The following is a 25677-nucleotide window of genomic DNA, read 5'->3' on the forward strand; positions in this document are numbered from 1 at the left end:
AAATCTACAAGCGCAAGAATGTCACATCGGTAAGAATTGTCACAGGAGTTGACTTTTGGAAATGACATTTTCCTCTCAAAACTAAATGTGTATTTTACTTTCGAATTAACAGTTTAGCTTTCAAAATAACAAGTTATGCGCGCTTTCAATTTGAGTCTAGTATGTCAGTAGTAGCATGTCATTTTACGTATTCAAAATAAATATTCCGTTTCGTTTCATTTATTATTTTTATTCAAAAAAACTATATTTATATACAATAAGAAAAAACAATTTAAAAATAATTATACATATAAAATATATAAAAATCCATCCCAAACGTGAACAACGAAACCGATCGCAAACCTTCGCACTCCCAACATGAACACACTGAATCCATCACCTTCTCGATGAACTCCGGATCCCTCACCATTGGCAGCCGTTTCACGACCTCCTCCCCATCCTCCCGGCTCTGAATCACGGTCATATCCAACCCGTACATCAACGCCATCTGCAGCGCCAGCATCTTATTGTCCACTCCTCCGTTCGATACTGTCGACTTGTACTTGGCCAAGTATCGGATCAACTTCACTGTCGTTCCCTGTGGAAGCCCGCACTGTGTCGCCCAGTTAAACAAACACGTTGCCAACAGCACCCGAATCTTCTCGAACAAATCCAGCACCTGATGAAAATGCTTCGGCGGACCCAGCGCCCGATTCGTCGTCAGAACGTCCAGTTCTTTCGTTACGTCCAACACCCCCAGCAAATCCACGATTTTATTCAGCACTCCATCAGCCACAAGCCCATTCGTGTACGATGTGATCAGCTGTGTTATCTCGTGCGGCGCATCCGTGCACCAACTTACACCAGCCGCAGCCCGGGCTTGGAACAACTCCTTCAAGCTCGCAATTAGTGACTTTCTCCCATGGTAATAAAGCAATACTGCCACCAAGCCCCGCGGCAGCCCCGGATGATTCGGCATCTGCTGCTGCGCTGTGCAAAGCAATTCCAGCGCAATGTACTCGTTCAAATCGTACATATCGGATATAATCACACTCTCGTCCACCAGGTCCTTTGACAGAATAGTGTGCCCAAACTCAGGCAACGTTATTCCGTTCGTAATCCCGACTCGGATTGCCTCCTGGCTTTTGGCATTCTTCGGTGGATTTTGCAGCAGGGTGATGAGATTCTGCTTTATGCTTTCGCAGCAGCGCATCCAGACTGGCCACATTTTGTTCCTGCTGTTGCCCAGTGCTACTGCCGGACGCCGACAGGAACGACTCGATACTATTGAAGAGGTGCTTGAACGGGGTCCACATATCGTCCGGAGTGGCTGAAATGGAATGCAAATAACAATGGACTGTTACAAACATAACCCTACATAATGGGTTCAAAATTTCATCGCGAAAATTCTGGCAAAATAACACAACAATCTACAAACCTTTACTCAATAAATCACTGAATAAATTACGGTTCCGTAAACAGTCGTTTGGCAGTTTGCTCTTCACTTTTCAGCAGAATACGGCCGATGTCATCGTTGGAGATCTCTGAGCACTTGGACTGGAAAACGTTGAAAAATTGGCGCCGAATCGAATGACATTCAACATTTTTCATCCTTGTTGAGTATTTTTGTTGTTGTTGTTGTTTGACAGAAAGAATAAATTCGATTATTTTACTAATTTTGTTTTGATTGTTTTCACTGTGAAAACAACAATTTTACACTGGGATAAAAACATTCAAATCAAACATTTTGCATTCAATTCAAATATTATAGCACTAAAAATACCAAGATTCCCTTACTCTTAAAATAAAATGTAGAAAATGTAGAAATCCCAACTTTTTTTTGCTCTGTGCACGTACGTGTGAACGCTCTCGAGTGTGAATCAATACACTTCTCTTTATTTGTAAATTCTCTACACATTTCAAGACGAAGTGTGAGAAATGACCAACCCTGAAATGGAGATCCAAAAATTGTTTCAATTTCGCGACTGTTTCACTGAATGTTAACTCTTTTGATAGTCTAGGCAAAATAAAATTTGTGAACCGTTCATGCGCTGCTGGATTCAATTTCCTCATCAGCAATCGGACTTTCGCAGCATCGTCGAGTTTTTCTGCATCTTTGTCGAACAAATCCGCATACCATGCGTACCAAGAGTCAAAGGTACAGCCCTGCTCCGGATCATAAACGAACTGAGTGATGTTGCTAGAGAGCGAATCTAACTCAATTTCGTCCCTCGACAACTGCTGCTGTTGGAGGATTTGCATCAGCATCTGGTTGGAATTCTGTGATGCGGCTCCTGATGCCTGCTGTACAGTTGGATCCGCCATTATGCTGCTAACCTTAACTTTTCACTGCACACACGCGGTATTCTTGTTGACCGAAAAGTTAACTTTTCCCGACGGAATTTCGCGAAGCCGACACTGAATAAACTCGTCGCCACTTTGTTGTGATTCTTGGGCTGATGATTTACCCAACAAACAGATTTAAATCTTTGTTTAAAACTAATTATGATAACAATTTAAAAACGCGGTGTGGTTACTGTTGCAGTGGTGGTGAATGCACTCAATGAATGAATGTCTGTTGCTGTCGGCTGACAGATTGCTTCCTCTCGTTCTCGGTCCTCTCGCTCGGTAGACGTCAGTCACTCTGACAGATTGTGACAGACGATGAGCCCACCGTTAAATAGATGGTGCGTTTCAGGGTCGTAGGGTGGTCATCCCAACAAAAGATATTTTAGTTACTAGATAAAGATTGTCGCTGTCGTCGCTGTCCGGAACATCTTTTGCTGGCGAGGATAGGGGAGCTAAATGTCAAAGAAGGAAAATCCATACGATTTGACAGGTATGTACCACACATGTTTCGGACAGCAGAACAAAGGGAACAGTAGCGACAATCTTTATCTAGTAACTAAAATATCTTTTATCCCAACAGTTAAGGTGTTTATTAAGGTGACGATGTTCTGCTGCATAACGGACCTTGCTCAGTCCCCTCAGTCCGTTATATAAAAGGGTCTTGGTTCTCTTTGAAAGCCTTGAATATGGGCCATTCGGAACCATTTTGCATAGACTATCAAAATCGGCTTTCATTTTTAGACACTGTAACTGCCCGCAATAGCTTCTGGATCCATAAGCCTGGTAAGTAGCGGTCCAGTTAAAACACCAAGCAATATGCTCTTAAGACCTTAGATAACCTCCTGGGTCCCGTAAATAACATTTTGGCTGCAGGGAAATGTCATACTTTCGGAATATTTAAGTCAAGCAATGAGGTGATGATAACTATGAGGTCAAATTTTTAACAAAACAATTGCTTTTATTCAATAGTCATACAGAAAAACAATCAAATATTACGTTAGAGATTCTTTGATCTTCAAAACAGCATTTTGTTATTCCAAATGTATTCAATAATTCTTCTATTTCTGCATTATTTGAACTAAATCACTCTACTATGAACGGTTTCCAAGATAAATTTATTACGTCCTCAAACTCAACCTTAATCGTCCAGCGCCGCCTTCCGGCCGTTGGATTTCAGCTGCACGTTGAGTGACGACTTGCCATTGCAGGTCGCCTGTTGATCGCCGCCGGGGGACCCCTCGCCAGAGGGCTGCTCCGACAGGCCCGACTCCAACGAATGACGCGAACCGGACGAACTCTTTCGATGGCGGACGGGTTTCGTGTTGCCGGAGCACTTGGCCACGAACCGCAGTTCGGCCATGAGCTCATCACGGAAGGGAACCTGCGGGTGGGAAGTGGAAGGAAGGTTTGTAGACGGGTTGATGCTGATCAATGTGACTGCAGAATCCTCCATGGTAGGGAATTGATGAAAATGTTAAAATTTTCTGTGTGATAATGAAAGTTTAGTCGATAATTTCCATGTAATGATAAAACAGTTCATGTGTGCATGTTCCAAAGAAAGGTAGGTATGGATATATGGAATAACTTCGGATGATTGGTTGGTGGATTCTTCAGTTCTATATAACTTTGCTATCAATGTTATAAGCATATCGTTTACTTACCCTTTTTAGTACATCTTCAAAATAAAGCAGAAGTAAGAAAGTCGGAAGGTTTAGGTTATTTACAACATGCGTACTACAAGCTATTTGCAATATTTTGTTTTAGAATTTGAAAATCGTTTTTTCTTTAGTATTTATTGGTAATTAGTAAGCGCAAATGCGACGAAAATACAAACCCAGTGTACGCAACCTCCGTTTCTTACCTTGTTCTGTCGAGCGAGCTTCGAAATTTCACACAGTAGATCGCAACAGCCGATGACTAAAGCTACGGAACAACCTACACAAAGGACGAAGAACACACCGCCCACGTTGTCCATACCAAGCTCCTCGGCTCCATCGTCTGCGGAACTTTGCTGCAAGAGATGTATGAAGGGGTCGTGTTAGCGTGCGGTTAGTGTGCGATCCATTCCGGGACAATCACTGGGTTTAGAATAGGAGACGATCACAAAAAAGGGGGAGGGTCAACTCGTCTATTCACTACGAATAAGCCCGGGAGGATCCGAGGGTTGTATCTATGTCCAATTTGGGAGGGTATCGAAGCTTTCTCACGGAAATATTGACAGCATTATGGAAAACTGAACGGGAACTATTCAATTAGAGGGCAAAACTGAGACTTTTGCACGGTACCACAGGAAACATGCCCGACCTAGATGTAGTTCTATTCTATGAATAAAACAATAGTTATGCATGAATCATTATTAATCGAACCTTTAGCTCCCGAGACCGGCTGTGAACGTCACACATCATCTCGCAGAAACTAATGAACAGAGCGACGAAGCAACCCACGATCAGTAAAACAAATACGCCTCCTACGTTGGCAACTTCCAGAGCAAGGGCACCACTTTCCTCCATTGCATTCTAATGGATATTCGTTTATATTTTATTTTTAAACTAGAGTAAAAGTCGAAATGAGTTCCAGAGACCCGGAACGCTGGTGACTTACCGAGCAAGCGCCACCACCTCGTTTCTCTTTCCACCATTTACGTTTCAGGGATGTGAGCACGCCCTGCTCTTGGAGCCGAAGAACCGCTTCACTAAGAGCGCTCCGGTACGGAGAATCTGGAAGAAAAGATTTTCATCACCCTTCTGCACTGCCCACGAAAAGCTACTTACTCTTTCTCATCGCAATTCCGTAGCCTTTGTCGTCTAACAATCCGCCGATTTGTGTTACATCGCACTCCCGCTCAATAATGTACTCAATCGAGGAAGACTCCATCAAGAAAGCATAGTTTTCCGTTTTGGCACGATTTAGACCCTCCGGGTTTGATGAGGTTAGCAAATCTGGGTTATCCGACATATACTGAAACATTTTCTGGTACGTTTTGTATTCAGCGTCCTTGAAGAAGCTGAACGTACTGCCATCGCGTTTGGCTCCGTACTTGATGGTGCCACTGGCTGCAGCCAGATCTTCTGCATTGCTGATTGGCGAACTGATTTGCTCGACCGTCAAAAACGCAGCCAAATTGGCAGTGTAGGATGAAACCATGATCAGCGTGAAGAACCACCAGATTGACGCTACGGCACGGGTTGACGAAGCCCTGTGTGAAGACACTTTCAATTTGATGAATCTTCAAACGATTTTAACAATACTTACTTTGGTGCAATTTCAGAACCCTGTTGTAGCAACGCACCGATTGTGAACCACATAGAATTGCTCAAGCTAAATTGATTTTCCAACTCTTCCGGTTCTTCAATACAAGGATACGGATTGTCCCATTCCTTCGGTGAAAGACGACCCAAAATAAACAACGACATCGACACCATCATGTAAGCACCGCCCAGATACAACCAAACTTGCTTAGAAAACGGAGACATGAAGGAAAACAGCGATGGAGGTTCTTTTGTGGGCTTCCTGTACAGAATAGAAATGCCGAGATTCATAAAAGGCATCGTGAAATCCACGGCGCTCTCACGATCCGACGTAATAGTCAAATCCGTAATGGCCAAATCCGCGCGCCACTCCAACAACTCCTGCACCATTCCGTTCCACTTGCCCGTTTCGCGATTCAACGAACCGTAGACACCGTCCTCCTGCAGCACAAAAGTGTAGTTGAAACCCAACATCAACGACAGCTCGTTAATCAGATCGATTCCAAACCCCTCGAACCGATCATTACCGGTCAGCCGGGTCGGCGAGTCCTTCAGCATCCCGTACGGCGGAGAAATAGCCGTCAAAACGATAAAAGTACGATTCTGCAGAGTTCCGTCGTCGAAAGCCAGTGCCATCTGTTCCTTCTTCCGCGTAATGTTCAATCCCTCGGTCGAGTTCCAAACGCCGACCTTCTCCAATCCAGCTGGTCCAAGTTCGACAATGTCCAGCAGGAAATCCGACCGATGGCCCTCGTGGTCGAACTTCACCCCCCGCGTCAGCCCATGCACCGTAGATGACTTCATATAGTTGATAATACTGTATCCACTGTGCCACGTATCGTCTTCATCGCACTTCAGCGGCATCGTTTCCAACAGGTGCGGAGGATCGATCCCGATCAAGTGCCGCAGCGCTTCTGCAAACACGAGAACCGCATCGTACATCAGTGCCGTTTCGACGCGCATCGTTGCCGGGTTCAGTCCCTCATTTAACTCCAGTGTTTTCGATATTTGCGAAGCGTTCAGAAACTCCGTAACTTGGTGGATTTTCTCCTCCTCCGGATCGACCATTCTGACTCCGGTGATGTTGGTTCCACTGTATTGGTACGGTTCTAGCTCGATCGTGTGCAAGTCCAGCGAGGTAATGATGATCTGATGATAGTCGGTCAGCAATCCCACCTGTTGGGCCTGCTTCAGAACCTCCGGCATCGAATCGATTGAGCACGCCAGAATGATGTGATTGTCTTCGGACATTTTAACGCGCCGCAGCACTGGTCGAAAGTTTCCGTTCAGCTTGAGGTCCAGCTGCCGGACCGTTACGGTGTAGCCTTTGGGGTCGTACATCTTCAACAGTTCCGATAAGCCCGGCAGCCAGGGTCCCGATTCGTAGATGATGGTGAAGTCCTTCCATTCGAAGGCCACCACCAGATCGAGGAAGACCCGACCGAGGATCGTGGGGTGCGGGTGTATGTTGATGGTCGGTAGACGGGTGTGGGCGTCCCAGCGGGTTTCGATGTGGGGCATTTCCTTGACGTCGCATATGCTGTTCACGTGGACGGCCGATTTCGGTGAACTCGGTCCGAAGATAGCTGCCACGCCGGACTGAAATGATGGATAAGGGTAATGAAAGTAAATTAGTTTCATTCTTATGAAATGATGAACAAAATTACGTAACATATCTTTCAGACTCATCTTCTAGTATTTTACTTATTACTTCAGTGAAATAGCTTCAGCCCAACGCAAGTTTTTTTTTCAATTTCATTGTTTGTAACTGCCAGTGACGTCCGCCGTCTATGCAGTGGACGTCCACATGTCCCCGACTAGTTCATTGCTGGGGTTCTCAGGGGTGCCTTACTTGCTCAAGGCATTCAGGCAGAAGGAGGACAAGACAACGGCGCACTTACATGCATAGGGCTAGCGTATGAAAGAAATTGACTATTTAAATACATTTTTATTTAAAATTTATTTTTAGTGGGTTAGTAAAAAGGGATAAGGAATTGATGCGGCCGATTAAAACGTAGGGGCGCATTGTCGACATGCGCACGGGTGACGTACCTTGGATGACTCTTCATTACCGTCGATAGCCGGCAGGGCTGCTAGTTGGACACGAAGATAACTGTGGTGGGGTTCGTCGAGCGGGTTGGTCTGCAGGCGGGACCGGATTTCGGCTTCACGAAGTGGACAGCCGGCGGGGCCGTAGGACGACAGGTTTGTGATTCTTCGAGGCGGCGGCTTCTTTTCGTTGGTAGGATCCCGGCTTCGCGGAGTGAACAGCCGGCGTGGCCGAAAGGTTGAATACGATGACGAGGGCTTTGCTACTCGTCGAGGCTTCTTCTCGGCGGTACCTGATCGGGGCTTCGTGGAGAGAACAGCCGGCGTGGCCGTAGTTATACAACTCGAGGACGAGGGCTTTTCTACTCTCCGAGGCTTCTTCTCGGCGGGTCCGGATCGTAGATTCACGGAGGGAACAGCCAGCGTGGCCGCGATGGACAAGCACGAGGACGAGGGCTTTGCAATTTGTCGACGATTCTGCTCCGCGGGTCGGTTGTAGGATCGTGGCTTCGTAGTTATAAAACTCGAGGACGAGGGCTTTCTATTTGTCGAGGCTTCTTCTCGGCGGGTTGACTGACGACGGGACCGGATCGTGGCTTCGTGGAGAGAACAGCCGCCGTGGCCGTAGTGGGTAAAACACGAGGACGGGGCTTAGCTACTTGTCGAGGCTTCTTCTCGGCACCACTTAACGACGCGCAAGGGTTTCCTTGTCGGTCTCGCGGCTTTTCCGGGAATTTAACCTTTCGATAGTTGAAAGCCACTCACGAACACTGTCTGCACTACTTGGCCAGTCACACGATCACCGTACCACGTGAGTAGGGATCAATCTGCTACGGGACTTTTAACAGCAGTTGATAGCAAAAGAGGAGGTAGGATACTGTTGCTGAAGATTTCGCTCACCAGTCTTATTGCCTCATCATCGGATCCTGCTGGAAGCGGTGAAGGTGAATTATTGCTCCTATCGGCAGCCGGCAGTTCTTCGATAAATCCTTCGGAACAAATCGGACAAGTAAAATTCGATAAAACTTGATCAATTTCTACTGAACACGAATGACAGTAGAATCAGGACGAGCTCGGTGGTCTAGCGGCTACCGCATCTGCCTATGATCAGGAGGTCGTGGGTTCAATTCCAGGATCGTCCCTTTCCTACTTTGTATTTATATCTTAGTTATTTCTGTGTTTCACGTTCTACCAAAATGATTTCTACTGTTATAACCTTCCACACAATCCCAAAACCTCCCGTGGCACCTACACTCAAGCAAAAAAGCCCATCAGATTCATGTGCCGACCCACATGGATTTTTGCAATGGGGTTTGCCCAATAAAAAGTATGTGTAAAGCTCATGGATTTTCTCCAATGTTCAGTTCTATTTAATTCATATTAGCATAATATGGGATCCATAAAATTGGCACATACTTTTTATAGTCTTTATTAATGAAATACATTCATGCTGCAAATGGTTTGAAATACTGCTTTTTTATATTTTTTGTATATTTCTATTTTAAGAAAAAATGAAAATCATTTAAAGTATAGCAAGCAATTGATACAAATGCATATTTTATTCTTCTATCACAAGATATTTATAACTTCTATTTGATTCCGAAAAGTTTGACTAGCGGAGCTGGGTTTCTCCATTTCAGCCAAAACTCAACATTGGAAGCTGTGAGCTGTTCTCATTTAGAAGTTACACCGCTTTTGATGTTGAGTGCGAGAGAAAGCTTCACAATCTCGATCTCGCCGTCGATAGAAGTTGTCTGATACGCTGTCGTGACCTGAGAGTCGTGAATTTTCCGTACTACGGCATTTGCCGGTGGGATCTGAAATACATATGTGGTCGGAGTTCTGCCAAATCACATCAAATGCCAAAGAAAATTTCAATTCTTTTGCCAAAGTTTTTTTCGAACAGATTCAATTAATCACAAATCGCATCGGACATCGTTCTACGCCATAATTGTACAACAAATGTACACATGAATTGACAAAAAACACTTCCCGTTTTCTTCTTGTGGACAAAGTCAGAAAAAGCCGCTTGTTGTGGTTTGGCTGAACCCCGACCATGTAGTGCACCGGATCCAGCAATCGATATATATGTTTTTCTTATTGGTTTTCGCTAGAGCATGGGATTCGGACGATGGATCTGACTCGGGATTTTCCTCCATCAGCTGGTGGCGTCTTCGAACTCAGCACCTATAAGTTGATATATTTTATTATTATATTGTAAGTTTTATGATTTTATAATAAAAAATACTCACCAACTCAAGTAATTCGAAGCTAAAACTGAAAATGAAAGCACGACCACGAACGCCTCGACGAACGCAATGACTTCACAAATTTTCCACGGGTGCCATTTTTTATTAAACACGTCATGAACTTGATGAGCATATCTGTTGGTCGGTGAATGCTAGGAGGACATTCAATAAGCCATTTAATTCAAGCCTTGGTCAAATACAAGCTATGTGTCGCAAGAATGATTATCATTAGAATCAAATGAAATTGATGAGAATGGGAAATTTAGCAAATTATGGGTCATTTCACATACATTTAAGGAGTCAATTTTCTTGCGTGTATGAGAGGTCGTAGAGTTCTCTACATCTTTCTTAAAGTAGGTGTCTAACTAACTCTAGATTGCTTTGAGAATAGGTCGTATGTGCAAACGAGAGATTCTCTTTGATCACGCTCTCTTTCGCTAATATATCGGCTAGTTTTGCATGTTTTGCAACATTTCCACTTCGGCATGATAGACAAAGATATCTGCCAAGAAATTTGAAGTAAACTTATGTAAAGTTTTGTAATAATTGAAAGAGAATAGATCCAAGAGAGACTCTCTTTTGCACATACGACCTATTTTCAAAGCACTCTAGAACTATCCTTCCCATTCCTCAGCATTCGCAAGGACGTGACCAGGACAGATCTCGACTATTGGAAAGTGCATTGCTCCCATCTAAGGGATATGATTAGTCCCAAATCAATATCTGTGGTAACGGATGAAAGTGATGCAACTGTCATACAATAGTCTTGGCTTGTACCACCTACGAATTTGTGCGAAATGCTCAATGCTAATGCTGACACGAATGACAGTAGAATCGGCTCGGAGGTTTCGCCGAATTTTCCACCAGTACTTCCATCCTCACGGTAAAAACGGTTCCACTGACTTTGTACTCAATTAGGCTCCCAAAACTATTGTTAACCAACTTTCACAAGTTATTTTTATCCGGCTTTTCTAAAAGAATCTGCCACCTGCGAAATAAAGTGGCTGTAATAAAAAGTGACGACGTTGTCAAAATAGGAACATGAAATATTTCTCATTCCCATACAAAATCACTTCGCAAACGAGCTGAACACTGTTAGACGCAGCGCATGTCGGTATTCTTATTACAGAAGATTATTACGATGACGGATGACTTCGGAAAACAGCTAATCGAAGCTAGAGTTTCATGCTGCCCCAATGGCGTTCGATTGCTACAATGTCACTGTACTCTCCACCTATTTTGTCCTATAAAACAGAACCCTCTTTTGATACAATTGTAGTTTTTCTAGTTTTCTTACTTCTCAGAATAGTTATGTCAATCACGAGGAGACAGCAGACCAGAAAAAACCGGACTGATCGAGGAGTCGTACCTGGACTGTCATCGACGCAAGACCTACCGACTTTACTTTACTTATGGATCCTGTACACCTCCGGTGGTGCAAAGGGCCGACTTGAAAGATCTCCATCCTGAGCGTTGCCCAGCTATCGCTTTAACCTGTTGCCAGGTTAGATTTCGGTCGACTTCTTTTATTTCTTTATTGAGGCTTCGCCGCCAAGAGCCTCTGGGTCTGCCTCTGCTGCGATGTCCCACTGGGTTCCAGTCCCCCAAGCAACACGCCTAATCATACATAAGTTTACTTAAACTATTTATAACTAACTTGATTGCTTCATTTTTTATGCTGTCACTTTTATATATCCCAATTATAACGAAAAAAGCGCAAGAGGTGGAGTCAATATAAAACATAAAGTAAGTTTTAATTCATTTGTTACGGTTGCATATTTATAACCAATATAAAACAATAAGTGAAAAGTAAACAAGTCTACAATATTGCCAACAATGGTTCTGTAGTGATTCATAAAAACATCAGTTCGAAACCTGGATGATCATCTGTCACAAATGCAATGTTAGTTTTAATTCATAATGGTAAAATAAATGTTAAAGTGCATTGTACCGCTAAATATAAAAAAAATCTATTGCGGTTTTGGATTTATGGTGAACATAACCATTTTAATCTTTAATTTTCCAAGCGCCTCATGAAAACTGCAATAAAATTGCTTGAAAATGGAAAAATATATTAGAAATGTATCCAGTTTTCCGCGAGCGGTAATGGCCGCTAGCCTGCTTGCGGTTTAGATTCTGACTAGAGGTGTCCCGAGGTCAACTGCACTTACCCCTCCGAGCAATCTGACCAATGTTGCCTATAAGAAGGTGCTGATTCAGTGAACTCCAGCCTTCTTATATACCACATTGATCAAAATGCTCGTATGGTGGTGCAGTTGACCTCCAGAAACGTCAAATCAGAGACTAACCTGAGGCAAGCTGGCGGCCATTACTGCTCGCGGAAACTGAATAACCATATTGGAAACAGTCATTAGATCTAGGGTTACTAACCGTATTTTTGTAAAAGAATAATCCGATTTTTTCGGAATAAAATTCTGTGGAAGAAAAAAAAACATCAAACCTAAAGTTCACCAGAAAACAGCCGCTGAAATGAGTTATTGACGAACTGATCACCCTTGCGAACCGCTATTCACTTGATTGTCAGGGTCAGGTTTGGGCAGGTTAATTTCGGTTAGTATAAACTGGATATAAGAAGCAAATATATTCTAATCTATTGAAACTTACATAGATTAGAATATATTTATTAGAAAGTTTATAAATAAAATCTCAATTTTAACAATGTATCGAAAATGTATAATATTTAAGCTCATTTATGGATTGCTGTTAAAATCTTTGCTAAATTACGTTTTACCGTCAAAACACATTTTCTAATAATGTAGAATATCACCTAACATATGACTTGTTGATACTATAACTTTTAATTCCATCACTTGGTTGTAACTTTTCATGTACGTATATCGACCTCAACAGTAAAACCGTCTTCAGTGTCTCGATTTTGATTTTGAAGGACATTAACACCAAAAATTGTGCGTACACAAACTGGTGCCTTAATGATGTAAGTTTTTTTTACACTAATAGTGTAACAAAAATCTAACCACCAGGAATAAAACCTTCTGAATCATGCGCAGGCAACAATTGTTATGCTGATTGGATGTTCATATTTTCTAAAAAAAATCAAGGTTTTTAATTTTGATTAGTTTGAAGCTGGGTACTGCGGATAGAGCCGCTTTTCTGCGCTCAAGCGAGCAGAGGGATATTTTGAAATCACTCCCATAAACAAAATTATTTTGCAGTTACTTGGCTGTCAAACATTTCCCGCTCTTCGAATTTCTCTTTCCACGCTGCATGAGAGCGCACAAATGCGCTAGACTCTACATGACTTTACGATTGTTTACATACATTCATGCTCTGATCAGCTGCTGAATCTCGTGAAATTTCGTAACGAATGCTTTTTAGTTGCATTCCCACTAATTTTCCACTCGAAATATAATGTGAGAATATTTGTTACAAAGAATACAAAACTCAAACAAAGTTTATTTTTATTTTTTCCCAAAATAATAACAATACTTCTCAATATTAGATCAGAAACGAACATAACCACAATCTATCATGTTTGGCTCCGGCACAATAGAAAATTTTGGCTTCAGTTTGACAACCAAATCGATTCTATCCGCACCACCCAGGTTTGAAGCAATCATTGAATATACATGTGAACTATAAAGAAATGTGCAAAATGCAATTTGACTCCATATGACGTGCGAGAAATGGGATGAATAAATTCATTAGCTATTCTTTTATCTAATTGTAGGTAATTTCTTATTTGACATAAATATGGTAGCCCTATGCGTACCTGCTGATTAGCAACCCTATAATCAGAAACCGGCAGAGTGAAAACTGTAGAAATGGCAACGTATGAAATGTATGAAATCGTGAAAATAACACTGGCAGCACTTGAGCTTTTGCTAGCTTCTTATGGAAGCAAAAAGTAAACAAGTCGAATTGGAACCGCTTTTGACGGTTCGATTGGAAACAAGATGGCGTCTTCGCCGATCTCTTATTCTAGTATTTCTACTGCTGATAAATGATTTTATGTGTTCTATATATTGTCGGCGTAGCACCAAGTTAGAATTCGGAAGTCGGGACTTCCGAACCGAACTTTCTTCCGAAGTTTTATTTGTCAAACTAATTGATGCGTTGTTTAGCGCATCTTTAGGCGAATCCAGCGCACTACTTCCGAAGTTGGGAAAGTTGCCTGTATCTGGAGAAAAATCCAACTTCGGTATAAAAAGCGTTATAAATTTATTCCGGATAGACAATAAGTCTCAGAAGCAACAGCTAAATCAAGACAAAATTTTCAAAACGACTTATCTGCTTTTGTAAACAAAGATTCAAACGACGATTTGACGAATCTGATAGCTCTCCCACACAAACCAACACTACCAATAGGTAGGTGAAGGATTCCGCTACCTGTTGATGGTGTTGGTTTGCGTGGAAAACTATCAGATTCAAATCAAATCGTCGTTTGAATTTGTTAAAAAACAGATAAAGTCATTTGAAAATTTTGTCTTGAAATAACACTTCTCAATTGTCAGCTGGTAGTAAACCAGTTATAATAGAGTTTTCAGCAACAATAATAAATCACAGTAAAATTTTCTCTACTACAATTTTAATACATTTCATTTATGGTGAAAACTGTAGAAGAAGTTTTCGAATATTGTTTTGTTCCCAAGATAGTGATGCAAATAAGAATTGCGATGTTAAGCGATGTTAAATAACTATCATCCAGGCAAGACTATCCCATCAAGATCATAGTCATTGTCTTCCAAAACCATTTTCATCCGGAATAATCGGTGCTTCGGAACATATTCAACTCAATAGTGTGCGTATAAAAGTACTTCAGATATCACTAAATGCGGGATAATTTGATATACCAATTATATTATAGAATGGAAGTTGATTATCAGGAGAAATCTCAATTTAAAATAGTTCCCATAGATGTAAACGAATGTAAACCAGTGAAAACAATCCGTCAACCTTTCTGACGTTTCAATTTATCCGTTTGGTGTAATTACAGTGGGTCCAAAAAGTATTCGTCTAGCTGCATATTTTTTAGGAAGATGTAAAACTTAGGCGTGATAGAAGTGAAATCAAAAAACTTTCTTCTAAATTTGGTAGAAAACTTATCAACACATGATTATTATTCAAAAACAAATAGAAATTTCAATTACTTTTTCTGGTATGTAGAGAATATCTAAATTTCGTCAATTTCGCTTGCTCAAAAAGTATTCGTCTATTCAGAAAATAATCGAGCGAAACACGAATATAATAGTTTTATTCGCATGTAATTACACTAGCACACTCTAGTGATGTCTAGCAACATTTTGTCAATACTCAATGACAGATCAAATAATGTTTTTGTTTGTTTGTTTGAACTTGGCGCGGAAAATAGAAGCACCATGGGTGAGAAAAGTAAAAAGATGAGTCCCAATGAAAAAAAAAACTTATTCTACGCCTGCATAATTAGTGCAAGTTGACTTATGACTTTGCATGAAATGTGGGTAGACCAAGGGTAACAAGAATTCAACCATTTAATTGGGGATTGGTCGCATCAGCGCCACAAAAATCTATCAAAACAAATAACAGAGTGGTCGTCAGCGATGGTAAACTGATAACGATGAGCGATTTATTGTGCGGAAAATAAAAAAATCCTTAAAAACGAGTTCACCCATATAGGCAAGTGAGTTGGAGAGAAGAAGTGCTCAGATATGAACCATTACGAAAAGAAATACCTGTGAAAAGTATGGGTATAATGGGCGAGTATCACGAAAGAAAATTCAAGTGAGCCATCAAATTATCAAAAACAGTTCGATTTCAGCTAAAAATATCGCTGGAAGAAGGATGACTTTCGGAATCAAGTCATATTATCTGACGAAAGCAAGTACAGCACATTTGGATCAAATAACCAATGTATGGTATGGTGGAAAAGGAATATTAAGATACAGCCGCAGAATCTCTTTTGAGCAGTAAAGCATGATGGGGGCTCCGTCATGGTCTCTGAGCTGCTTGAGCGCAACCGGTGTGGGAAAATTTCACATTATTGAAGGAATTATGTATCACAAAATGTTCATCCGCATTTTGAAATAAAATTTGAACTCCATTGCTAAGAAATTAGGCTTACAGGGAACATACATCTTACGGGGTGATAATTAGATTGAGCACACAGCCCAAAGTACTAAGCTGTAGCTACTCTATAATACCCCAATCAACTCAAAACGCCTCTTCAGAGCCCAGATATGAATCCAATTTAACTCCATTTGAAGGTTCTGGACGACAAACTTTTCGTGAAATTCGTGAAAGTCATATTTCCAACAACAACGAATTGAAATTAGTGTTGAAAGAAGAATGGAAGAATATTCCGTCCCCCGTTACGGCTAATTTGGTCAGTTCCATGCCACAAGAACTACAGCCCGTCATAGATACACAGGGGAATCCAACGAAATATTGAATTCCATTCTACAACTCCTGTTTTCGTTTCAAAAGCGCGCTAAACCTGAATAGACGAATACTTTTTGAGCCCGTATTTAATGAATTGTTATGTTTTGTTACCTTTGTTTTTGTTATTGTTTTATTCTTCTGTTTGATTTTTAACAATAAAGATGAATTGATTATTTTGCTACACAATGTAATCGATAGTTTTATTTTTTGTAGCTTACTAGATTATATTTTTGACATTTTCTAGAAAACGCACAGCTAGACGAATACTTTTTGGACTCACTGTAGGTTTCAATGTGACTTATTAAAAATCAAAATAATTGATAATGATTTTGAGTTTTAATCAGTTTTACTGCGCTAAGCTGAAACCAAATGTTTTTATCAAGTGAACTTGAAACATTGAGAATAAAATTGAAATGTGAAACATTTGAAACAGTTTCATGACAAATTTAAAACTCATAGTTACTGTAAAACATTTATACAACTCATCTATAACCATTTTTATATTTTTTAAAATATATTGATGTTGCATGTGTTACTTGGGCCAATGCTTGTTTACAGATTTCGTTTCCGCCTCTACTATGCAGCCCCACTTCCGATCCCAAATTTCTGTTGCCTGCTACCGCAGGCATCTGTCTGCCGTTGATTATCGGCGGTGGCGGCTTGGATCGGCGTAGACTGGTTTAAAGCGTCAAAAGCTCTCCGAAATTTCTTCAAAAGTATCTCTACGAATGCTTCAGATGTTTTTCCATGAGTTCGATGGGAAGTTTATGAAGACATTCCTCAGGACATTCATCCAGATATTTTTATATAGGAAGTACATCCAGGAATTCCTCACGATTTCGTCTGGAATTTCTTCCAGGATTTCGTCCGAAAGTTCCTTCAAGATTTTGCTCGAAAGTTCCTGCAGGAATTTCTTCGGAAGTTCATCCAGAAATTCCTCCGGAAATTCCTGCAGGCATTTCTCTGGATGTTCCTTCAGAATGTCGTCTGGATGTTCCTCCTGGATTTCGTCAGGAAGTTCATCCAGGATTTCGTCCGAAAGTTTTTCCAGGATGTCATCCGGAAGTTTCTCAAGGATTTCTCCGGAGGTTCCTCCAGGCTATCGCTCGGAAGCTCCCCCAGGATTTCGTCCGAAAATTTCTCCAGGATGTCATCCGGAAATTCCTCCAGGATTTCATCCGGAAGTTCCTCGGGATTTCGTCAGGAAGTGCCTTCAAGATTTCGTCAGAAAGTTCTGCAGGGTGTCGTCCAGAAGTTCCTTCAGGATTACATCCGGAAGCTCCTCCAGGATTTCGTTTGGAAGTTCCTCTAGGATGTCGTTTGGCTCCCCCAGCGAAAATTCCTCCAGGATGTCGTCCAGGATTTCGTCCGAAGGTTCATCAGGATTTCTTTCGAAAGTTGCTCCAGGATTTCGTCCGGAAGTTCCTCCAGGATTTTGTCCGGAAGTTCCTCAGGATTTCGCCAGGATGTGCCTTCAAGATTTCGTCAGAAAGTTCTGCCAGGGTGTCGTCCAGCAGTTCCTCCATGATCTCGTCCGAAGGATCCTCAGGATTTCGTCCGAAAGTTCCTCCAAGATTTCATCCGGAAGTTCCTTCAGGATGTCGTCCAGAAGTTCCTCTAGGATTTTATCCGGAAGCTCTTCCAGGATTTCGTCCAGATGTTCCTCCTCGATTTCGTTCAAAAATTCCTCCAGGATGGCATCCGGAAGGTCCTCCAGGTCCTCCTTCCTCCAGAGCTCGCCCGAAGGCTCCTTAGAGTTTCGTCCGGAAGTTCTTTCAGGATATCGAACGTAAGCTCCTCCAGGATTTCGTCCGGAAGTACCTCCAGGATTTCGTTCGGAAGTTCCTCCAGAATTTCATCCGTAAGTTCCTCCAGGATTTTGTCCTCCAGAATTTCGTCCGGAAGTTCCACCAGGGTTTCATCCGGAGCTTGCTCCAGGATTTCGTCGGAAGGATCATCAGGATTTTGTCCGGAAGTTCCTACAAGATTTCGTCAGAAAGTTCCACCAGGATGTCGCCCAGAAAGGTGTCAGGCAATTTGGCCAAAGGTCATTAGGCTGAACGGCCATTAAGTCGAATTAGCTAAAAGAAGCAAAAAGTGGAAAGTGCGAAGTTCTTTCTTCACCTTACCCCTTCTTCCTTCTCCCTTCTTGTATCTTCCTTCTTCTATCAGTCTTCTTCCTTCTTCTTTCTTTTTTCTTCGTTCTTCCTTCTCCTTTCTTGCATTTTCCTTCTTCTATCTGTCTTTTTACTTCTTGCATCTTATTTTTTCTATCTGTCTTCTTCCTTCTTTTTTCTTGCATCTTCCTTCTTCCTCCTTCCCTCATCCTTTCTTCCTTGTTCCTTATTCCTTTTTCCTTCTCCTTTCTTCTTTCTTTTTTCTTCCCTCTTCCTTCTACCTTCTTTTTTCTTCTTTCTTCTTTCTTCCGTTTTCTGGATTCTTTCTCCCGTCTTCCTTCTTTCTTCTTCCTTTTTCCTTCTTCTTTCTCCCTTCTTCCTTCTTCCTTCTTCTTCCTTCCTTCTTCCATCTTCCCTCTTCCTTCTTCCCTTTTCCTTCTTCTTTCTTCCCTTTTCCTTCTGATTTCTTCCTTCTTTCTTCTTTCCTGGTCTTTCTACCTTCTTTTTACTTCCTTCTTCTTTCTTCCGTTTTCTTCCTTCTTTCTTCCCTTTTTCCTTTCCGTTCTACTATTTCCTCACTTCGCACTACTCACTTCTCACTGCTGAGTTCTCATTCGGCCCAACGACCGTTCGACCTTATGACCATTCGGCCTAATGACCCAGCATCGTCCAGAAGTTCCTCCATGATTTCATCCAAAGGTTCCTCAGAGTTTCGTCCGAAAGTTCATTCTGGATTTCATCCGGAAGTTCTTCCAGGATTTCGTCCGGAAGTTCCTCCAGAATTCCATCCAAAAGTTTCTCCAGGATTTTGTCCAGAAGTTTTTTTTAGGAATTTCTCCGGTAGTTCCTCCAGGACTTCGTTTGGAAGTTCCTCCAGGAAGTCGTCCGGAAGGTCCTACGGGATTTCGTCCAGCAGTTCCTCCATGATTTCATCCTAAGGTTCCTCAGAGTTTCGTCCGAAAGTTCATCCTGGAATTCCTCCGGAAGTTCCTCTAGGATTTCATTCGGAAGTTCTTTCAGGATGTCGTCCAGAAGTTTCTCCAGGATTTCGTCCGAAAGTTCCTCCAGGATTTCGTCCAGAAGCTCTCCTGTATTTCATCAGGAGAAATTTGAAAAAGAAATCCTGGTTGAATTACTGATGGGTTTGATGCAAAATTTCCATACTAATCTTAATTCTAGTTTTTTATTCAAATTATCTAGTTATTTACTCAACTTGACTCGTGACTTCCGCATGAAAAAAGATCATATGAACACGTCGGAAACTATAATGAACATATCTGCTGAAGGAATGAAGAAAATGTGGGCAGAACCACTTTACGCGAAGCGAACACCACGAAAAAGATGGAAAAGGATTTAGCTCGTAGGCAATTAAACGCAAGTCACGTTTCTTTTTTAAGCAAGTATAATTCGTGTGTTAACTTTACAAAGTACTGAAAGGAAGTGAGAAAAATTGTTCGCGCAAAGGCGCATTCGGTTTTCGTGTGTTAGGTTGGCAATAGTTCGCTGCTAGAACGATGGTTGGTTGAAAGAACCAAGATAGATGAGAAGATAGAGGTGCGGTTCTCTCCTACACTCCTCCTCAACGCGTACTTCGAATCCCCTTAGTTCGATATTCCGAGCTGCTCCAACAGTTTCCAGAACCTCGTTGCGCCCAACGGTTTTGTTAGCGCATCTGCTGTCATTTGCTCCGAAGGACAATACAGCAATTTCACCTCGCTTCGCTCGCTCAAATCTTTGACAAAATGTCGCCGAGTATCGATGTGTTTAGAGCGTTTCGTAGCTCTTTCTGCGTGAACGAAGCTCAGGCAACTTTGATTGTCTTCGAACACTGTAGTGGCCCCAAGCGGCTGCTCTCCGAGATCTGCCAGAAGTCTTCGGAGCCAGGTGAGTTCTTGACAGGTGTCACTCAGCGAGATATACTCTGCCTCCATAGAGGATAGACTGACACAGGATTGTCGACGGCTCACCCAGGCTACAGATTCACCACCGAAAAAGAAAACGAATCCTGTTGTAGATCGCCGGCTTGCCTGATCACCGGCCCAATCGGCATCCGAGTAGCCCACAAGATTCCATCCGTCGTTGTCAGGTCCAAACTTCAACTTCATTTCTTTTGTACCCTTCAGATACCTGACGACTCTCTTAGCGGCTTTCCAGTCTTGCTCGGTTGGTCCACTTGCTTTTCGTCCAAGAAATGATACACTGAAGGCCACGTCCGGTCTGGCGTTAACCGCAACGTAAAAAAGTGAACCAACTATGCTTCGGTATAGCGGGATGTAACCCTTAACGGTTTACTGTCACGTATGAACCTTGTGTAGCCTGCATCCATCGGCGTTTTCGATGCCTTGCAATCTTCGAGATTAAACTTCGTCAATGTAAGTTTTCAATCGTAAACTGTATACTCCATCTTCGCATTGAATATCATAGCCGAGGAAATGCTTGACCGCTCCTAGGTTGAACTTTCACATGACCGGGTTGTTTACAAAAAGCACCGCCGCTCTTCTTTGCTGTTATCCGCGGCCAACTTCATCGCCTTCACACTTGATGAAAGGGAATCGCCTTGCTGCTGCCGCTGCCGGAATTCATCCAACAGCCGAGTTTTCACCGAAAACACTGTCCAGTCAGCATTGTCCCGACACTGCAGGCTCTGCACCAAGCCACGATATGATTGCGGAACACTTTTGAAAATCATTGCGATTTTCAGCGACTCATCCAAATTCTGACCCGCGGCGGTCAATTTATCAAATAACTCTTCCATGACCGACAAGTGTTGGTCCATGTCGTCACCTTCAGACATGTTCGCACTATAGATAGTGGAATATATAGATGAGCGAAGATAAATCCACTGTCTCCAAACGAACTGTCAAACGTGTCTCCAAACGATGTCTCCAAACGAATGACTCCAAGCATGACGTCATGATTTCAATGGAAACGTTAAGGGCTGTGACGTCATATGCACGTGTGCACGACTCAGCCATGCTTTCGCTCATCTATAGATTCTACTATCTATAGTTCGCACCACACAGTTAGGTTAAATAAAACACTACTGTCGACGATTGTACGACAATTCCCCGAAAACCAATTCCTCGAATGCAATTTTCCCGAATGCAAATTCCCCGAATGTAACAACTCCCCGAATGCAATTTTCCCGAATGTAACAATTCTCCGAATGTAACATTTCCACGAATGTAACAAATCCCCGAAAATAAAGTATTTTTTTTGCAAACACATAATTGTCATCGACTATAAGCGCCCGAACAGAGCAGCGTTCAAAGATTTGTTCCAGAGTGTCTCTTTTGCCGAACATGACCAAATCTTTCGATAGTATTGTATGCCCTTGATCTTCCTTACTGTTAAATTATATATCTTATTGGTAAATTATAAAGATATTATAATGAAGTGTTATCCTATTCATTTTTTTTCTAAAATAGTTGAACATAGGCTGAATTTATTTGGTGGAGCAGAATCGCGAACAGAAATGCCGTTTGAAATCATCATGGTAAAAATTTGTGAAATCAAACTCCTGTCCTATGTAAGGTCTATCTCTTCTTAAGAAGTTACTGTAATCGTGGATATGAATCCTTAAAAAAAATAATGCGTATGCCCGGAATAAGGCAACGGTGAATGTGATCCCTTCTTTAAAAGTAGTACATCTACTCGGATTTAACGCAATGGATTAATTTGATCACTACTTTGAAAGTAGGTGTTGTTCCAGCATACTGAAGGAGACAATGTTATTCCTTCTTTAAAAATGTGTATCTACCTGGAATATGGAAACGGTAGATGTGATCAATTCATTAAGTAGGAGTTCGCTCGAAATAAGCCAAGTAGGAGTTTGCCTGCAATAAGGTTATGATAAATGTAGTCTCTTCCTTTGATGTAGACGAGTTTGGCTGGAATAGATATAATGAATGAGATCGCATCTAGCAATAAATATCAATTATATAAACCGAAAAATTGACGTGTTCATTCAAAGAAGGCAATATCTCCTCCATTGTCCTTATACTTCGTAAACGCGATCATTTACAGAAGGCATTATCTCCTTCGCTTTACTCCAGGCAAACGTGTACAATTGAAGACGGGTCCATCTACCCTCTTTGTCTAATACGGGGCAAACGTGTTCATTTTAAGAAGGCATTATAACTCGTCTTCACCTAATATCGGGCGAAGCGATTATAACAAATCATTATTTCTTTCCTTCACCTTATACCGGAAGACGCATCAATTTTCTACCTTTATCTCTCTCCTTCTTCCTTATTTTTCCATTCTCTCTTCCTAAATCTCACTTCATATTTCTCCCTTTCTCGCTCCTCACATAACACTTCTTGCATCAAATTTTTCACTTCTCACTTTTTACTTCATACTTTTCACTTCTTACTATGTACTTATTTACTGTACTTACTTCTCATATCTTACTTTTCACTTCTCACTTCTCATTTCCCACTACTCACTACTCACTGCTCACTTCTCACTCCTCGCTTCTCACTTCTCACATCTCACTTCTCACATCTCACTTTTCACTTCTCACTTCTCACTTCTCATTTCTCACTTCTCATTACGCTCTTCTCACTTCTCACGTCTCACTTTTCACTACTCACTACTCATTCCTCACTTCTTACTTCTCACTCGGCCTAATGACGGTTCGGCATAATTGTCTTCGGCCCAATTTCCCAGCATCTTTAGTTTTACAATTTTTAAGCGAGTCCCACTTTTGTTGCAACTCAAATTTATGTTAAAAGCCAATTATACGACTTCATGTTAAATTACGCAGATTCTTTTTTCAGTTTTAGTTTTATCTGCACTGTGGGAAATGTAACATTCGAAATGTTGCACATACCGCGCGCACTGTCCCAACTGTAGTGAAGAGATGTGTAACTGAACATTGATTTTGTATTGATCAATATTTCATTATTGAAGATAAATAATGATAAGGTTATATCATGAATAAATATATTATTGGTTCATGGCAATAGGTAATTAATAGTCATTAAATAAAAAGTTGGATGCTTGTCTCCCTTAATCACTTAAAAGAAAATGATATTTGTCATCAAAATGATTATACGAAACAGATGATTCTTAGAAGAAGAGTAATGTGCATGTCACCTCCGTAGTAGGACTAATGATCACACGAAGCAGTGGTCTCGTTTCGTCCCGAACGCTATATACAACTGAGGATATGACGACGACAGAGTGCCGGAGTATCAAATGAAGACGAATGTTTACGTGTGCTATAGAGTGGAAGGGAATATTCGTATGAAAGATTGTGAAGGCTGAATGAAATGGGTAAATGGAAGGTTGGTCATTCTGTAGACGAAGTTTCCAACGAACAGACGTGCGCGTTCTGTGCTATTGAGGCCTAGTTTCGGCTGGTGGTAATTAGCTCCCGGATGGATACGACACCAACCTCTGACGATTTTAAATTGGCTCTCTTCCAGGAAAAGTCCTATATTCGCTCGAGCCTTTCTATCGCGAGCCTGCCACTCATCGTCTTCATCCGCGTCTTCCGGCTTAGGTAACCGAACTACGTCCCATAAGTCCTCCTTTTCGAGTAACCACTCCATTCGCTGTTTCCGCGAACTCCAGTTGCTCGAGCCCAACTTTGGGAACGTAACTTTGGCACTATCCGCCATTTTGTCACCGAACAAAAAAAAACAATCACCGGATTTTCACTCGCGAACCACGCCGAATCAAATTAGCAATGCAACGTACCTATCTCAATCTTTTCCGCTTAAAATTATAACAAAAGTGGTTCGTATTGCAATAAATCGCGTCTGGAAGACCGGTGGAAAATGGATTGTGGTTTGGAAAATCACAAAGCGCGTCGGGATGACCGCTGGAAAATGGATTGTGGTTTGGAAAATCACAAAGCGCGTCGGGACGACCGCTGGAAAATGAATTGTGGTTTGGAAAATCACAAAGCGCGTCTGGATGACCGCTGGAAAATGGATTGTGGTTTGGAAAATCACAAAGCGCGTCTGGATGACCGCTGGAAAATGGTTTGTGGTTTAAAAAATCACAAAGCGCGTCGGGATGACCGCTGGAAAATGGATTGTGGTTTGGAAAATCACAAAGCGCGTCGGGATGACCGCTGGAAAATGGATTGTGGTTTGGAAAATCACAAAGCGCGTCTGGATGACCGCTGGAAAATGGATTGTGGTTCGGAAAATCACAAAGCGCGTCGGGATGACCGCTGGAAAATGGATTGTGGTTTGGAAAATCACAAAGCGCGTCGGGATGACCGCTGGAAAATGGATTGTGGTTTGGAAAATCACAAAGCGCGTCTGGATGACCGCTGGAAAATGGATTGTGGTTTGGAAAATCACAAAGCGCGTCGGGATGACCGCTGGAAAATGGATTGTGGTTTGGAAAATCACAAAGCGCGTCGGGATGACCGCTGGAAAATGGATTGTGGTTCGGAAAATCACAAAGCGCGTCGGGATGACCGCTGGAAAATGGATTGTGGTTTGGAAAATCACAAAGCGCGTCGGGACGACCGCTGGAAAATGAATTGTGGTTTGGAAAATCACAAAGCGCGTCTGGATGACCGCTGGAAAATGGATTGTGGTTTGGAAAATCACAAAGCGCGTCGGGATGACCGCTGGAAAATGGATTGTGGTTTGGAAAATCACAAAGCGCGTCGGGATGACCGCTGGAAAATGGATTGTGGTTCGGAAAATCACAAAGCGCGTCGGGATGACCGCTGGAAAATGGATTGTGGTTTGGAAAATCACAAAGCGCGTCGGGATGACCGCTGAAAAATGGATTGTAGTTTGGAATATAATAAAGCGCGGCTGGGAGACTTCCGAAAAAAGTGTAGCCGATCTAGAAAATTCCAGGACAAGTCCTGCAAGCATAGATTTTTGTTAAAATAATTTTAATTTAAAATTTATGGCATTGACAGTATACATGAGAACACAAGTTAAGCTTATTCTAACGGAATCAGAGACATATGGAGAACCATCATATGCCACAAAGTTGTTTGGAAGGCGAAACACATTATCTTGAAGTTTATTTTTGGGATTCACTGACTTAGTAGTCATATTGGAATTGCCCGTTTGATCAGATATCCGAAATTCATGAAGTATAAAAAAACGATGCCAGCTTTCAAAAAACTAGAGTTTGGAGTGGTTGGGTAATAGTACTAGTTAACATAAGTCTAACATAAGTACTAGTAACAATAAGTCTAATAATTGAGGTATGGTATCTCTATTTTACTACCTGATATTCCAACACTCCTCCTTAGAGTGCACGCCTTGGAACTCACCTGGCTCCTTCTAACACCGAGCCTCCCTT

General features: G+C 41.9%; 2 protein-coding genes across 6 annotated transcripts in view; both read right to left on the bottom strand.

The window, feature by feature from the left end:
• Window positions 1–208: 208 nt before the first annotated feature.
• LOC134211349 (nuclear pore complex protein Nup205-like) lies at window positions 209–2523 on the bottom strand. Its single transcript, XM_062688132.1, has 3 exons — window positions 2317–2523; window positions 1418–1675; window positions 209–1309 (listed from the first exon to the last, which is right to left on the bottom strand). The coding sequence occupies exon 3, from the start codon at window positions 1205–1207 to the stop codon at window positions 272–274; it is 936 nt and encodes a 311-aa protein (XP_062544116.1). The 5' UTR covers window positions 1208–1309; window positions 1418–1675; window positions 2317–2523; the 3' UTR covers window positions 209–271.
• A 737-nt stretch (window positions 2524–3260) lies between these two features.
• The window catches only part of LOC134205819 (glutamate receptor ionotropic, kainate 2), an 86477-nt gene continuing 64060 nt past the window's right edge, over window positions 3261–25677 (bottom strand). For 3 of the 5 annotated variants that reach the window (XM_062681430.1, XM_062681429.1, XM_062681428.1), the window contains exons 4-5: window positions 5581–7175; window positions 5077–5524 (exon numbers count right to left, since the gene is read on the bottom strand). In XM_062681430.1, the coding sequence (XP_062537414.1) occupies window positions 5092–5524; window positions 5581–7175 (2028 nt within the window). In that variant the 3' untranslated portion in view covers window positions 5077–5091. Of the gene's footprint in view, window positions 3710–4189; window positions 4340–4694; window positions 4845–4929; window positions 5046–5076; window positions 5525–5580; window positions 7176–25677 lie in introns of those variants that run through there. The other 2 variants (XM_062681432.1, XM_062681431.1) reach the window with 2 other exon arrangements.

The sequence above is a fragment of the Armigeres subalbatus genome, chromosome 1 (assembly GCF_024139115.2).
Source record: "Armigeres subalbatus isolate Guangzhou_Male chromosome 1, GZ_Asu_2, whole genome shotgun sequence".
NCBI classification, from domain to species: Eukaryota; Metazoa; Arthropoda; class Insecta; order Diptera; family Culicidae; genus Armigeres; species Armigeres subalbatus.

Bases quoted from the DNA above. Each gene is read 5' to 3' on its own strand.
- LOC134211349 (XM_062688132.1), bottom strand. From the start codon at position 1,207: ATGTGGCCAGTCTGGATGCGCTGCTGCGAAAGCATAAAGCAGAATCTC.